This window comes from Xiphophorus couchianus, chromosome 2 (assembly GCF_001444195.1).
Source record: "Xiphophorus couchianus chromosome 2, X_couchianus-1.0, whole genome shotgun sequence".
In the NCBI taxonomy this organism is placed as follows: Eukaryota; Metazoa; Chordata; class Actinopteri; order Cyprinodontiformes; family Poeciliidae; genus Xiphophorus; species Xiphophorus couchianus.
The window spans coordinates 32,351,527-32,363,706 of NC_040229.1; the positions used below are offsets into that span (position 1 = coordinate 32,351,527).

Here is a 12,180-nt window from a genome sequence, read left to right on the forward strand (position 1 = left end):
ATTGTAGCAATATACACAAAGTAGCAATAATTTTATTGTATATAGATATTATTGTTTACACGCAGAATAAAGAAACCAGACCAAATGCTCCACAATATGTGCAGAGCAGGCAGCATTAGAAGAACTAATTTTCCCATCTATGTTGAGTGGTTTACCATACTGATAAATATGCATTCACAGACACAAATAAATAATCAACGTGACACTTTTTTATGGCTTCGTGCTTTTTTTTTTTTTTCCCCCAGTTTCCACTTTTTTTAGCACACAGGGTGAAAACCCATATCTGTTTATTGGAAGCAGGATTTTTTTTTTTTTACATCTCCTCTGCTGTCAGACATGAAGCACACAAGTTAAACAAACAGTGTCCCTTTACAAAAATCTCCTGAAAATTAAAAGTCGGTCATTATCTGATGAAATATGCCAGGTTGTAAGGTGTGCTTTGCTGAAAAAAAGACAAAGATAAATCTATGATGCGATTCTTCGGGGAGCGGCTCCAGTCTTTCCTTACTGAACATCAGAGTCCTGAAAAGTGCGGCTGGGTTGTCAGGCGCTGAGGTAAAACATCCTCTTCAGTGTAGCTGAAGAGTTCATCCCTTTGGCTGACTCCTCTGTTTAAAACAAAACACTGAGGTGAGATTTTCAGTCACTATTGTTGCTGTTGCTACATGAACAACCAGAAGCGAACAAAACATTCACAAAAACTGCTTTTCTCTAGTAAGAAAGATACTTTTGGGTACTTTTACCTCCACAAACCGGAGGCAGCAATATCACGTTTTGGGCTTTTAATAATAACTTTACTTCAGCGGCGTCCTATCGTCTATGACGGAGTATTAGGGCCAGGCTAAGACCTGTTTTTCATTTCGAAATAAAAAAAAGTCATACAACAATGAAGTCCAAACATAATGAGAATAAAGTTATAATTATACAAGGGTTATGTCATATTACTGGAATAAGGTCAGGATAAAATGAGAATTAAGTCATTATCAGGATAAAGTCATAAAACTAGAATACAGTCATAATACTATCAGAATGACGTCATAATATTAAAAGCATAAGGTTCTATATTAGGAGAATAAAGTAATGATTATATGATAATTCTTCCAGGAAAAATTAATCAAGCACAAAATGTGAATTGTTGAGCCTTTTGTGTTGCTTTAGTATTGTTTTTTTTTGTTTGTTTGTTGTTGTTTTTTTAGCTCAGGCGGCCTTTACTCAAGAGTAGCCAGACAGGAATGAAAGCTGGAGAAGACATGCGGTAAAGGTCAGCAGGCCAGGACACGAAGCGAGGACCGAGGCCGAGCTCCACGCCAGCAGCCCAGTATCGGTTTTTAGAAATAAGGATATACTTGATCTGAGCTCGAATTCACCAAATCTTCAGATGAAACATGTGCGACGCAGAGGTTAGAACAACGAGAGCCGACTAGGACCTGCCGCTCAGGCGTGGTGGAGCTGCTCCCTCATCCTGGCCGCGGCGCGCTCCCTCTTCTCACAGTGCTTCTTCAGGTCTTTGACCTCCAGAGGGAGCGTGCTGCTCCACGTCATCAGCACCGACTCCTCATCTGAGAGACGGCAAACAAACACACACAGACACGTGTCACTTTCTGCAGAGAGAGCCGCGCAGCAAGGCCACTGTTTTTTTATGTTGTTGTTGGTTTTTTTTTTTTTTTTACAGAGAAGCGGCGGAGCCAAACGAGGACGCTCACCGTCCCGGTTCCTGTCTCGTGGGAGCCTCCGGCCCAAAACCAGCACTGCGTTCTTCCAGTTCATCGACTCTGAGTGTAGGAAAGAAAAAAAAAAGTAAAAGAAAAGAAACATTTGTGCAAACACCGTTACACACGGTGAAAACTCCCAGCTTGTGGCTCGTCTGCACGCAAACACTCAGAGAGACAGTGAATCTAAAAGCCAAACAAAATGCCAGCTGCTTAAAACTTTGTTTTTTTTCACCACTTTGTTCTCACACTCTCCTTGCTGCACAGCAGATAAGGAGCTGCTCTTAATCTGAGGCGGTGGTCAGTTAACCTTCAGGCTGTGGAACATGACGCCTCAGGAAACATCTATGTTCTTGTTGGAAGTTTGAAAAGCAGAACTTGGCAAACTTCCTACGTAATCTTAAACTATGTCATGTTTTATTTCAGTATATTTCAGACGAAGGTCTAAAGTTGCTTCATCTTCCAAATAGAAGATAATAGAATACACATTGTTCCCAAAGAATAAACCTACACTGCAAAAACACAAAATCTTAAAGTTTTGTTTTTTTAGTAACGTTATCTCAGTACACTTGAATTGAGAAAAACTAACTCAAAAGTAACTTTTCAGCGAGGTATAGGACCTTGTATGAAGTAAATAATCATGTAATATTGATCGAAAAGCACTAGTTTTTTCCATGTTACAAGTGAAATAATCTACTTGTATTTTAAAAAAATCAATATTAAGGAATTATTTACTTAAAACAAGCTCCCATGTCTTGCTGAAAAGTTGCTTCTGGGTTAGTTTTGTCTTATTTCAAGTGTACCAAGACATTTGCACAAGAAACTAGACCAAAAATTCATGGTAAGATTTTGTGTTTTTGCAGTGCGTTGCGTGCAGTGAAATGTAAAATGTTGATGACCCACGTATGACTGAAGAGACGATGGCGCGGATGGAGTCGCAAGAGGGTGCCACCACCTGCAGCGCCTGGTGCTTGGAGAGCTCCAGCAGGAGCAGGTGGCCCCCTCTAGTGCCGATCCAGAGCGCTGCGGTGTTCTGCATCATCAGGGTCTTCACTGTCGCCCAAGAGGGCGACGCCTCGGAGAGCGGCTCCGCCCCGCCGCCCCGCCTGTGGGGGACGGCCCGGTTACTGCCTGACTCACAACGGATTCAGTCAAAGTGCAACGGAGCGTACCTGATGATCTGCGCGCAGTCGATGCAGTCCACCATCCTCTCGCTCTTCTTGTCCCACACCTCCACGGTTGGAGTGCTGGCTTTGCTGAGATACACGTGTCTGTCCACCACCATGCGGGAGACGCACGCCTCGCTGCTCTGACCCCGCTGCTGCCTGGAGGAGGGCGGGGTACACGCAACACCACTGTTACTCCAAGTGTGAACGAGTGTGAATATCTGTTAAAACCCTTTAAATCGACACTGAGCTCGTTATGATGACACATTTTTCTGGACGATAAATCGTCCCAGAAGTTATTGCGATAAACGATAATATTGTTGTTTTAAGACTGTTTCCAAGTTATATAATGGTAGTGGCATAACGATGCAAGAACACATTCTCAAAGATCGATAAACTTCATTCTAAAGAACATTAACACTGCAACTGGAACACATTTTAAAGATCCAAAATAAATAAACAAAATATTGTTTGGTCCAGACATGAGATTCACCGGAAGATGAGGTTTGGTTTCGTGTCGATAAACTTGCAGACGTCGTAGTCGGCTGAGAAGCAGAGGATCTTGGTCCCACAGCCGGCCCAGACCGTCCTGCTGTCCAGCGAGTGGGTCGACTGACCCAAACACATGAGCGGAGTGCTGCCGTTTCCCACGGTGATGCTTTTCACTGGCTGGCCATTCTTCTGCTGGAAGGAGGAGAGCAGACAGCTGTGATCACATCACACCATCAAAACACACTGGACCCGACGGTTCTGAGTGAATGGTTACCATGAGCACGGACTCCTCATAAACACTCAGAACTCCATCTGCGGTGCCGACCAGCAAGTAATTCGTCCTTTGGCTGCAAAGGAATCAAAAATGAAAAATAGAAAGCATCATTCCCACACCAATAATATCATTTTCAACATATTTGCCTATTTCTAATATACATGTATATATTCTGAATAATCAGGTTTGAGATTGATGAGCTAATTATACTGCCGCTTTGAAAATTTTTATCAATGAATAATTTTCTTTTTCTCATGATAACTCATTTGAAGATCAGTATGAACGTTTTGGTATTTTGGAAAAAGCTGCAACGTTTCAGTTCTGAGTCGACACATTCATTATTGTGTCATTGTATAAGATGAATATAAGGTGAGTTTTTAAGTCAACATGCTTTCTGGAGCACACAAACATACACACACATCCTTGTATTCCTACCCAAATGAGACCTTTGTGTTGACTTCCTTTCATTTTAGCAATGGCTTTAGTCCTAACAAAAACATTCTTCTAAAACTCTCCATTACTAATATATTTCTAACTCTACCCAAAACTTATTTCACACTCTGAACCTAACTAAAAGTGAATGCCAGAAAAATGTCCACAATGGGTTAAAATGATCCTTGTATAATTAATGCAATTATAAAAGTATAATTATAAATTGTTCAAGAAATAATAAATGAAAATTGGCAAAAATGGTTATAACAGTCGCGTGTAATAGATACTAGTACACACACACGCCCATGCCCACCCACACACCCTCACACACACACACACACACATACACCCACAGTGTGCTCTAGAATTGTCTAGAGCAGCAGACAATGATGTCCACTACAGTATCAGCTTCAGTGGTTCTGTAAGGACTTACGTGCGCCGAGGGTGTACATGGAAGTACAGCGAGGTGACGGCATCTGTGACACTCTGCAGGTGGTGATAAGTGGACACGTCCTGGGTGCTGATGACCAGTAAGGAGCCAGACTGCATGCCTGCCACCAGCCAATCAAATTCCTCATTTGGGATCTGAACCGTTACGAGGCAAAGGATGGGGCTGGTATCGACCTCCTGTTCACAAGGACAGGAAAGAGTTAAAATACTTTAGCTTAAAAGAAGTCAAACATGAGGCATCAAGTTTTGGGACCTGTATTCGTACCTGTGTGGTGACCACATTGGTGTGCAGGTCCATGGCTGTGATGTAGCCCTTCCTCTTGGAGCTGCTGCCCCCACCAAGCCAGGCTGTGTGGCTTGATGTCTTCTGGTCGCCGCCGGTGGCAGCACCGCTGCTGCTCATTGTGATGCACTGAGCAGTAAACATGCCGGAAAGCTTCACTTCACTTATTAAGCCCAGCATTTCCCCTGAATTCAGCCGGTCAAACACCTGGACACATCACAAATGCAAGATGAAGAAATAAAGATGGTAAAAAAAGGGTTTGATCTATATAATTGTTTCCTTGTGCTTGGGATTCAAAAACCTAGCTGGTACAGACAGATCCTTAAAAAAAATCAAAATTAATATAGCTAAAATTAAGGCCTTAAAATATCTTAAATTCATTTACAAAATAACTGGACCCTAAATACGTTAATGACTTGTCTTGCATTTTGATAGTTTGCTCATTTTTCTTGCAGGACTCTGTCAGGGAAAAGTTTAAGTCAGCTGCAAACATCTTCATTGCATCCTGTGACTTGAGGCAGTTGGAGCAGCAGCTAACTACCTGCTAACATCCCCCTGCTAGTTAACTAGCTAGCTTTTTTGTGCCTACCATGGATAAATTAGCGGGACGATGTTTGTCTTCGCCTCATTTCTGTTGCTAACCTATACAAATGCTACATACTTTCTGTGCAAAAAAGCTTGGCAATATGAGGGTCCAGTGTGAAATCCACAAAGCTGTTGTCCAGAGCCAAAAACAAACCCCAGAAATGTAAGTTTTTCTCCCCTGGTCTGGCTGAAGCTTCCCAGAAAACTGCATGGGAATCACTAACCGTAGCACTGATTTAAGAGGAGCAAGTGGTGCAACACTGAAGCTAGAGGTTTAGTGGATTTTAAACAAGGTGGTCAAACACCAGTATTATTTTTATTTCAACAAAGTTGTCACCATGGAGGGAATTACAACTGAGAAGGACGAGAAAAGGAAAAGCGTAGAGAATGGAACAAAAAGAGAATAGAGAAAGAAGAATAAAAAGAACTGTAATTAATGTCTTCAACTTAAGTACGAATATGACAATATCTATAGGTTTCACATTTATTCCTCAATAGTTTCCCATTTACATATACATGTAGAATTAAAATATGAAATTTCCTTTTGTACATTTCTGTCATGATACAGGTCTTAAATTTAATTCCCAATGTTCTTAAAGGCCTTAAAAAGTCTTAAATGTGAGTTCGTGAAACCTGCAAAAACCCTGTAGACTCCATGGATCTGAATCAACCTGCATCCTGGTTCTACTATAGATTAGTTTTACTCTCAAGGACAACTGAAGAACAGAGAACAGCTGTTCAACACCTCACCTGAGCAGAGGTGGGTCGATCCTGTGGGCTTTCCTTCAGACAGTCCATCATCAGAGCCTGGAAGCTGAGCCAAGGTGAGCAGCCATAGTGTTTTACTGGGTCTGTATAAAAATAAATAAATAAATAAATAAATAAATAAGTACAAAAAATGTCATTTTTAAAATTCTTTTTTGTAAAAATCAGAGGTGAACCCAGAGTCAGACTTTTTCTTCACCTGGCAGCTTTCCCTGCACCGCCACTTCATCAAACTCGCTGGGGAACTTCATGCCTTCTGAAATGCGCTCGCCTCTCGTCAGTAAGTCGTACAGCAGCAGGCCGAACGAGAACACGTCCGCCTGCTGGTTGTAGATCACGTTCCCCCGGGCGACCTCGGGCGCTCGGAAACCTGCCAGACGGAGGAGGAGACCCGTCAGAACTCTTGTTTCCCGTCAGCCGGAATCGGCCACAGAGAAGAAACTCTGACTGACCTGGAGTCCCCTCGGAGCTCCTCACGCCCATGCTACAGCAATACTGAGCGATCCCGTAGTCGGTGATTTTGGCGATGATCTCCGAGTCGCTCTTCAGGTTGAAGAGGAGCACGTTGTGGGGCTTCAGGTCCCGATAGATGATCATGGCGGTATGGAGGTACCTAATCATAAAGATCAATCACTGACTGAATGGATATCGCATATAGTCATTCTACGTCAAAGGTTTGTTCATGTGGAACCAAGACAGCAAAAACCAAATTTGTACTATGAATCTACCTTCTTAAAATAAGCAAAATTACAAAAGATGTGATTTCCAGGGGATAAAAAAAGGATCAAATTAAACCTATAGACTTGCATTAAACCTTTACCTATTTAAGTCAAGTTTATTTGTATAGCACATTTCAGCATCAAGGCAGTCCACAGTGCTTTACACCAAGCAGACATAATTCTGTCTCCAATTATGAAAGATTGGAAACCAGAAGACTGGTTGACAACCCGTCTTCTGGTTGTCAACCAGAAGACTTGAGTGGCCCAGAAGATCATTTAGTGTGTTTGTGTTTGCTCGGCCTACCTCCCCTTTTTATTATTGACTTGATATAGAAAATCATACAGACTACAGTGTTTAAATCTAGTACTGAGGAAGAACAGATACAGATTCCTCAGGCAGTAGCAAGGGGTTTCCTTTGATCTCAAATGGTTAAAGCATATACATCAAAGTACAGATGATGTAACACTACGATAATCATGTTTCCATTTGTTGGGAGCGTCAGATTTGAGATTTGTCTGTATTTTCTGCACACAGAGAATAGGCAGGACGAAATTAAGCACATTTTGTGAAAAATCAAGTTTTACCATGCCTAGAAACTGTCTGTGTCTTTCCTGTTGTGTTTATTGTGATATAAAGGTGTAAAATTTGAGTTGTTTCTGAATAGAGAAAGAGTTACTTTTTCCAGTGATGTCATTGTTTCCTTTTTCCATTAATTAATGATCACATGATCTGGGGCTGAAAGTTAAATACGTTCCGATCCTTTTCAATCAAAGAGTTCCCAAAAGTTGTAAAGTAATGATTAACTGAATGGGAAAGAAACACCTAAAAATGCAGGACATATTAGGACAGAGGTTGATTTTTAGACTTTAGTCAAGGTAGGTGAGATTAGTGGATAAGATCTGCTTCACACGAATTAAATTTAAATTTAAACTCCTAAAATTAAGGAAATGTGGCTGACTTATCGACTGGTTGATTTATCAGTGTACCCTAAAATTAACCAAATCAAACAAATTGTATAGATATTATACAATGTCCTGATTTTTGGAAACTGCACATCTTCACTTCCACTTTTACTCTGTAATTGTTTTATCTGATTAGGTTAACTTCAAACACAGACTGCAGAAGCTGCTCCTCATATTCCAATTTTTTTCTAACTCTGTACCTGAGGCCATCTGCCACATGCAGGGCGATCCTGTGCTGCAGCTTCTGGTTCAGGCTGCCATTCTCGTGGTTAAAGAGGGAGTCCAGAGAGCCTCTGTGGGCGAGCTCCATCACCAGGACCGGAGGAGCGGAGCCGGCAGCCAGCAGGCTCACCAGGCTGGGGTGTCGGAGACGACCCAGGACTACCAGTTCCTGGAAAAAAAACAGCAAATGGGTTTTATCTGTGAAAGAAAATGGGTTTTTTTTTCTACTTTTATGAAACAGTTTTTATAACAGAAAAATAAAAACAGCCAATCATTGACTTCTACAAATGTCTAAAATCCAACAATAATGTCCATTGCTGCGGCAGAACCCTTCCAGCAGTACCTGTCTGAGGAGTCTGTGGACGTAAAGATCAGAAGCATGCTTGTTGAAAACCTTCACGGCAACTTCTTCGGTTTTATAAATTCCTCGATAAACTGTTCCAAAACCTCCGTCCCCTTTAAAATATAAGATTTACAAATATTAAATTGTTATAGGACAAACAATTTCAGGAGACTTATTTTATAAAAAAAAAAAAAACAACAAGCTGTACCTAGTCTGTGTTCTTTGGAGAGGTCTACTTCCAATTCCTCCCCATCCAGTGAAATTCCTGCAGGCTGGTCACTCAGCACCAGGTCTGGGGCGATCTGAGAAATCAGAAGCTTGCAGCGCGGATTCTCTGGGTTCACCATCAAGAAATCTAGGATCAACACGGTCATTAGGTCTGTTTTTAGTTTGAGTAATGCTCGGACTATGCACTGGGAGTTTTACAATCATTTTTAGGAAGTCAACACATATATGGCAACCAAATATCATCAGAAGAGAAAACCAAAAAGAAGACGATGTCATCAGCATACATGCTGAGTTTACCGTTGGGAATTAAAGGGGTGTACCTTCATCAAAATGGTTACAAAGGTCTTCTAGCAGAATCTTGCTCCACTCCTGGTCATCTTCAAAACTGTACAGAGCCCACTTCTTTAGCAAAGCTTCTCCATTGCCATGCATGTCGGTGTTGAGCAGACCAGAAAACCATTCCTCCAGTACGGAGTCAACGTGGTCCACCACTTGGCCCAGTAACACTCGGCCTGGACAAAAGGAGAAAATGGGGGAAACAGGAAGCAATGCTGTCAGGGATGGAATTATGTGGCTTATCTTTAGAGACAGTCCAGCAAAATAAAAAGTAAGAGGCATCAAATGGAATAAATTGCTGATGCAAATAACTATCTGGAATTACAATTCTTTTATCATGTTTGAGACCATACAGTATCCTTTGCACCCTATGGTACCTTTTTGAGATGAGGGAACGGTTATCCTCACAAAGCTGGAGGGACTCTGCTCCTCTGAAGTAGCCTCCATCAGACAGTACGCGTCAGAGGACCAGTTTAGGTAAATACCTCGCCTCCAGTAAATAAGGTTGGGTCGAAGCACCTTTTCTGGAGAGACAAAAAAGTGACAAAGTTAATAGCCACTGTCTTTCTTTCCTGGAAATCTTAAGATGCTGTCGCTGATTCCCAACATTTGACATCTGTTAAGTGGGTCTACACTAAAGGAATGCTAAAAGAATTGAAGTGGAGTTTGAGGAACATCAGAACCTGTATTTGTGTCACTTCTGTCGTTAACGGCGTGTGTTAACTGGAATCTGTAGTATGGCATTCACAGTGTTCTGCTGTGTCATTCCCAGGTATGTTACTACTTTTAATGTTCTTCTGTCGTTTACTTTATTCTTTTATTTTAAAAGGTCAACTGACCATCCAGAAACTAAATGTTACTGTTCACGCAGTGCCCTCAAGTGCTCAGATCAATATTAGATTATTTTTTACTCTCAGTTTCAAGCATCCAACATCCAAAGGTGAGTAAAGCATCTGTACAGTATAGCATCAAACAGTGGCAACCAGGCTAACCATATGTGATGATCAAATTGTGTGTGCTACAACGTCAAATGTGTATTACAAAGGTGGGGGATCATTATGTTCCAACATTAAGATAAAATGCAGTGAGCAGCACTGATGCTAGCAGCCATTGTTGGATTTACCTCTTCCACAGAGCAAATATGAGGAGACCTCTAACAGGCGACTGATCTGCCTAGACCAGAAGTCCATGGGGAAGTAGGGCATCTCATACAGACGCACAATCATCTCAGAGTTTTCACAGTGAGGTAGTTCTATAACTGGTCTGTGTTTGGACAAACTGTTTAAAACAGAATGAATCAGAGAATATCACAAACTTGGCAGATCTACATGGATGTATCTCCAAATGAAGAAATCTTAACGTACCTGCTGGGTACCAGTAGCTGGTCCTCACCAAAGGAAAGGGCAATCTGAAACTTCTCCAAAAGTTTGAAGAACTGGAGCATGTGGCTCTTGGGGAAACATTTGGTCTCCAACAGAAACCTTTCCACAACAGAACGCTGGACCACTCCCTTTGGTTGCTCCAAGAGGCCACAGCTCTTCAAGGTCAGTTTCTGCACAGAGGATAGACACGGCATGTGTCCCACAGTTTTCACATACATTGCTAAGAGTGTTTAGATACGACTTGAGCACAAACTCAAAGATTTTATTAAGTAGGACACATATTTTCAGCCAGAGGAGAGGGATGACTATGAAAATGTCAATGAAGCTGAAGACTTTAAGTCCAATTTATTTTTCTCATTGTTGAATGAACTGAGCTCTAAGGAAAAGCAATTACATTGCTTTGTTTGCATATAAACACTGAATGGTAAAATATAACTTTCCTGAAAATAGAACTATGGTGAAGTAATTCATGTATAAAAATAAATAGAAAAGGCCCAAGTTTTGAATTCTGCAGAACACCAATTCCACTGGTAGGCACTCGTCTGCTAATCCACTAATAGCAGAACTAATTTTAAGTTTAGCGCTTTAGTATTTTTTGCAAACTTTGATAATGTTTAGCACACTTAGCTTCCCCTAAATGAATTTTTCTGCTAAATGCCATGTTTACATAGTGCTTTAGTGCCAACAGAACTAATGTTTATGATTAGTGCTTTAGGGCTAGTGCAACAAACACACCACACTCATTATTGGGAGGGACCAGAAACAGGAAAATTTCTTAAGACCAATTTTCAGGGGGGGGGGGGGGGGGGGGGGTGTCAGCAAAGTTACAGTGAAATGTAACGTAAAATGTGGTTTGGGATTTACGCCTATGGGGCTAACGCAACAAAATCTGTTAGATTTGGACCCCCCACTGCCCACATCTAAAAGGTTGATAACAAAGCCACAAAATATATCAAAATTTGCCATTGCAATATCAATACAATATCAGTATTCAATTACAAAGAAATGCCTGGATGCAATATCTTTGAGTTCCCTGAATTCACTTTGCATGCCATTATATTTGGTCTGTTGTATGCAGTTGATGCTCACATTTGATTTAGATTTTATGTCACATAGAAGTGACTGTACTGATTTAAAATAATAATACTGAGTAAAATATAAATTAATCACAATCTATATATGCCTTCTACCACATAATACTGTGTGGCCCCTGTTGATAAAGGATGATTTCAGTGTCATAATGTACAGAAGGGGAAAAATTATGTACTTCAAATGCTTACCTGAGACAGAATGTTACACAACCACTGTGGGTCGATAAAGTAAAGTTCTTGAAGTTGGAGAGCAGGGTCGCCAAAGTGTAATAAAATTCCTTAAATGAAAATGAATTACAAGCTGTTAGAGGGAGGGCTTATATTTCATTAAAGCACAAAATATTGCTGCACAAAAACTAATTTTACCTCAACAAGAACACAGGATTTAAACAGATTTTAGGCATTGTCATTATATGTTGGAAGCTAGTGTTAGTGTCAGAAATAAAGTCCAGTTCTTAACTGACCCACTTCGCTGAGGAAATGGATGGCGTGGGGGAGTTCGGCTTCCTCCAGCTGCAGCTGACTCTCCTGGATAAGCTGCAGAAGCTTGTCGTACCTGAGGATGGGAAACTCTGGCGGGACTCTGCTCCTCTCTTGGAGAATTCTGCGCTCCAGCTCCACATAGCAGTCTGGCACCAGCTGACCCATAACCTGCTGGCCTTGGATCTGGACAAACAAATGAGGTGTGTGTCAAAGGGGCCATATTATGTGTTTTCCAGGTATATATTGCCTCCAGGTGT

General features: G+C 41.3%; 1 protein-coding gene across 7 annotated transcripts in view; it reads right to left on the reverse strand.

Moving 5' to 3' along the window:
* Nucleotides 1–12: 12 nt before the first annotated feature.
* lrrk2 (leucine-rich repeat kinase 2) overlaps nucleotides 13–12,180 on the reverse strand; it is a 41,798-nt gene continuing 29,630 nt past the window's right edge. For 2 of the 7 annotated variants that reach the window (XM_028004382.1, XM_028004361.1), the window contains 21 exons: nucleotides 11,905–12,106; nucleotides 11,630–11,718; nucleotides 10,332–10,519; nucleotides 10,091–10,245; nucleotides 9,345–9,491; nucleotides 8,952–9,143; nucleotides 8,612–8,758; nucleotides 8,404–8,516; nucleotides 8,039–8,229; nucleotides 6,609–6,769; nucleotides 6,356–6,526; nucleotides 6,142–6,242; nucleotides 4,789–5,013; nucleotides 4,507–4,700; nucleotides 3,642–3,714; nucleotides 3,369–3,559; nucleotides 2,882–3,034; nucleotides 2,613–2,815; nucleotides 1,671–1,772; nucleotides 1,428–1,559; nucleotides 13–608 (listed from right to left, as the gene is read on the reverse strand). In XM_028004382.1, coding sequence (XP_027860183.1) covers nucleotides 1,435–1,559; nucleotides 1,671–1,772; nucleotides 2,613–2,815; nucleotides 2,882–3,034; nucleotides 3,369–3,559; nucleotides 3,642–3,714; nucleotides 4,507–4,700; nucleotides 4,789–5,013; nucleotides 6,142–6,242; nucleotides 6,356–6,526; nucleotides 6,609–6,769; nucleotides 8,039–8,229; nucleotides 8,404–8,516; nucleotides 8,612–8,758; nucleotides 8,952–9,143; nucleotides 9,345–9,491; nucleotides 10,091–10,245; nucleotides 10,332–10,519; nucleotides 11,630–11,718; nucleotides 11,905–12,106 — 3,123 coding nt within the window. In that variant the 3' untranslated portion in view covers nucleotides 13–608; nucleotides 1,428–1,434. Of the gene's footprint in view, nucleotides 1,560–1,670; nucleotides 1,773–2,612; nucleotides 2,816–2,881; nucleotides 3,035–3,368; nucleotides 3,560–3,641; nucleotides 3,715–4,506; nucleotides 4,701–4,788; nucleotides 5,014–6,141; nucleotides 6,243–6,355; nucleotides 6,527–6,608; nucleotides 6,770–8,038; nucleotides 8,230–8,403; nucleotides 8,517–8,611; nucleotides 8,759–8,951; nucleotides 9,144–9,344; nucleotides 9,492–10,090; nucleotides 10,246–10,331; nucleotides 10,520–11,629; nucleotides 11,719–11,904; nucleotides 12,107–12,180 lie in introns of those variants that run through there. The other 5 variants (XM_028004392.1, XM_028004373.1, XM_028004411.1 and 2 more) reach the window with 5 other exon arrangements.